We start from the raw sequence: 3,320 nt of genomic DNA, 5'->3' as shown, positions 1-3,320 counted from the left end.
GTTCCTTCTGATGGCTGTTGGCACAATTGCAGCTTTGCCTCTGGGAGCCATTAGGCTGTGGCCCCGAAAGCCTGGATAGCTGTTTCAGCAGGTCAGATTGTGAGAGCCCTGTGTTTTTGTTGGCATGGAGAGCCATGTAGGATTTCAAACTATGAATAGCCTTAAAATTTTCCCTGTCCTAGCTCCCTACTAAGTGCTTTGAGTACTGGGGCTAAAGTGAAGAAAACTGTTAATTGTCCCTTTTCCCTTCCAGTCCTCCCCTCATAAACACACACCCCAAATATAGTGACCCAGATGATTTCCTGGCACTTTTCTGAATGCCAGAGTTTCTGAGGCCATCTTCTGGGAAGAATGCGTTGCTTTAGAGATTTTTTGGAACCTACAAATCCACTGTGAAGATGAATGATACCTCCTCTCCCAGCCCCAGAGCCCTCTCTGCTGGCATAGTTCTCTTTTCAGGTAAAGAGGCTTAGAGTGTGAAAGCTTGCTATAGATTGGGGGATATCTAAGCCCATATTATCTCTGTGCTGGTTTCACCTGCCCATTTGCAAACTGAACACCAGTTTTATAATGCCCAGTAAACAGTTGGCCCCAGAGGCAAGTGGTATAAACTGAAAGGGTAAATCCAGGCTGATACACATTCTCACGGTGAGTTTGCTTTGCTGGGAAGGGCCCATTGTGCTTCTCTATTACCTGTAGCTCTGTGGTTTGCTTGGAGCAAGCATCTTTAAACTACAGGTTGGAAGACTTCTCTTAGAATTCAGAATTGTCACTGTGGCAGATGTAGTGGACTAGCATGCCAATTCCTAGTGTGTAGAGATTGGAAAATATAAAGCTTTATTTCCCAGATTCCCTTGCAGTTTGGGTTTTGATGGGATTGAGGTTCTGCTAATTAGATCCACTTCTTTGAGACTTGGATGTGGGAACCAAGTCATGTGTGGAAAGAGCCATGTGTGGTCGTGTGGAGCCACGGTTGTGTGGTTCTGGAGCAGCTAGCTTTAGCCATGGCTTCCCAGCTCAGCAGGCAGCTTCCTGAGCTAAGCAGCTCCCTTGGTGGCCCCGATCTATGGCACGGATTTGGGAATCACTCCTGGAGTCAGTTCCTTAGCTAGCCATCTCCCCTCTTCCATTTAGTATCTTGTAGTAAATCCCTCTTTGTAAACCTGCTGACATAACACTGTAGCTGCAAAGCTATCCATTGTCTTATCTTGTTCATTTATTGGCTGAGACAAAATAAAATGTTGGAATTTGACCTTTGACCTTGATTTTATTACAGATATCCTTTCACCAAAGATAGTTTTGGACTATCCTGTTCCCTTTACATGCTTTTCCTGGTGATAGTGGATGACCTTACATTGAACTTTTTCCCAGAATTATGTTGATTGAACTGTTTAATTGGAACAATTTCATGTGCCAATTCATACCTCATCTTTCCATAAAGAATATTATATTATTAATAAGTATAGCTATTTAATAATACCTATGGAATGCATATCTGCTGAAGCTTGTCACAGACACAGAAAGGATTAGGAGAAACACTTTGCTGTTTATCAAGACATAAGTACTGGCATATCAATTTCAACAAAACAGCACTACCCTATTATATAAATCTTGGCTACGTTAATTCTTGACATCACAATATAATCATGGCATCTTATGACAACTCAAAAAATGTTAATGTGATATTGTTCCTGAGGTATCACACTAGTCTCTGATTTTAATTCGTTGTCTTATGGACTTATTTTTACCCTAGTTTGCTGAAACATTGCTATGAAAAATGGACTAAAGATATTTCAGGCATACAGAGAGTGCTGGTTGGAAAAGCACTGATTTAACTGGGCAGGACTATGCTCAGAAATTATAAAGTTGGAATATATTCCTGAAGTGCATTCTTTTAATCCTTGAAGGTTTTGTCCTTCAGCTAGACACAGCCACAGGGCAGGTCAATTTGAGAAATTAGACTGCAAGTCTGAGTGGAGAATGCTTTCTCATCTTGCAGGTTCTGTGGAAAGAGCTCTGCCTCATGCCAGATGCTCAAGGACATGTAGGAAAAAGCATTTCTGAAGAAGGAATAAGCATTCTGTCTGTAATTCAGAACTAAAAAAGGAATTTGTTTATTGAGAGCAAGAGGATGCAAGCAATATAAAAATCAAAAGCTTATCTGGCTTTAATTGACTTTTCTTTCTCTGCTTCTCAAAATGGAGTTGGATTTTATTTGTACATTTTCTATGGGTCCCATATGCTCAGAAATCCTTATACAGGGGAAGCTGTGGGACAGAGTCCTTAAGTGACCCTTTATGAGAATTCTTATCAGGGTGGGAGTAATTGCTCAATGCTGCCTACTTCTTCCCCTTCTGCTTCATGTGTACTACAAAATAGTCATTGCATGCGATGGTGAGCCCAGCGATTAGCGAAAAGAAGCTCTGGAAGCCCACTTTGCCGTCTCGACACTGGTCCAGGTCCTTCATTATTTTGTCCACGGCCAGAGGGTCTTTTTGATTCTGAAAAAAAGAACAGAAGCAAGAACCGTCAGTCAGTGGTTGCAGTGACGAGCTTCTTTGATTTGTTCTGCTGACTACTATATGTATACTCTCTTCATTATTTGAATTCTTGCTTTAGATCACAGTGATATTTGGAGGTCTTCTAAATGTACTTCTCTGCTTTGAGAGAGCGTATCAGTAAATTCATATTTATTGCAGGCTAGGAAAGAGGTTTCCATGGCATTCTTTTATGTAACTCAGGGACTAGAAACAGTCTATTTCTAGAAAGAGGAGAAAGACGAGATACAGTGCCAGAGAAGGGAGATCCACGACTCTGAATTCTCAGTCCACTTAAAATCTGACCTGCTTTACTCACAGTCCAACTGTTACCACAAATTTTTTTTTCCTTTTTTTTAATTGGAGGATAATTGCTTTACAATATTGTGTTGGCCTCTGCCATACAAATTATTTTGAAGGTAATGGACCATGGAGTTAAGTGTTAGTTCCTTAGTTGTGTTTGACTCTTCCCAATGCCATGGACTGCAGCCCGCCAGGCTTCTCTGTCCATGGAATACTCCAGGCAAGAACACTGGGGTGGGTAGCCATTTTCTTCTCCAGGGGATCTTCCTGACCCAGGTAGCGAACCCGGGTCTCCTGCACTGCAGGCAGACTCTTAACCATCTGAGCCATCAGGGAAGTCTGTTACCACAGTTTTAAAATTTACATTCTCTTAACAAATTTTCATTCCTCATAGCATGGTCAAGTCCTTAAAAAAGAAACTCCTTATGAAAGACCTCATGAGATGACTTAGGGAGTAAATTTCAGATCTATGTTCTATGG

At 41.4% G+C, this 3,320-nt stretch overlaps 1 protein-coding gene across 1 annotated transcript in view; it reads right to left on the bottom strand.

The window, feature by feature from the left end:
• Positions 1 to 2,085: 2,085 nt before the first annotated feature.
• S100A10 (S100 calcium binding protein A10) overlaps positions 2,086 to 3,320 on the bottom strand; it is an 11,183-nt gene continuing 9,948 nt past the window's right edge. Inside the window, exon 3 of the mRNA XM_010857468.1 lies at positions 2,086 to 2,501. Within this exon, the coding sequence (XP_010855770.1) occupies positions 2,340 to 2,501 (162 nt within the window). The 3' untranslated portion in view covers positions 2,086 to 2,339. The remainder of the gene's footprint in view (positions 2,502 to 3,320) is intronic.

The sequence above is a fragment of the Bison bison genome, unplaced genomic scaffold, assembly GCF_000754665.1.
Source record: "Bison bison bison isolate TAMUID 2011002044 unplaced genomic scaffold, Bison_UMD1.0 scf7180017864381, whole genome shotgun sequence".
Taxonomy (NCBI): domain Eukaryota; kingdom Metazoa; phylum Chordata; class Mammalia; order Artiodactyla; family Bovidae; genus Bison; species Bison bison.
The sequence above is the reverse complement of the archived record's forward strand: the minus strand, read 5'-3'. Positions and strand labels throughout refer to the sequence as shown.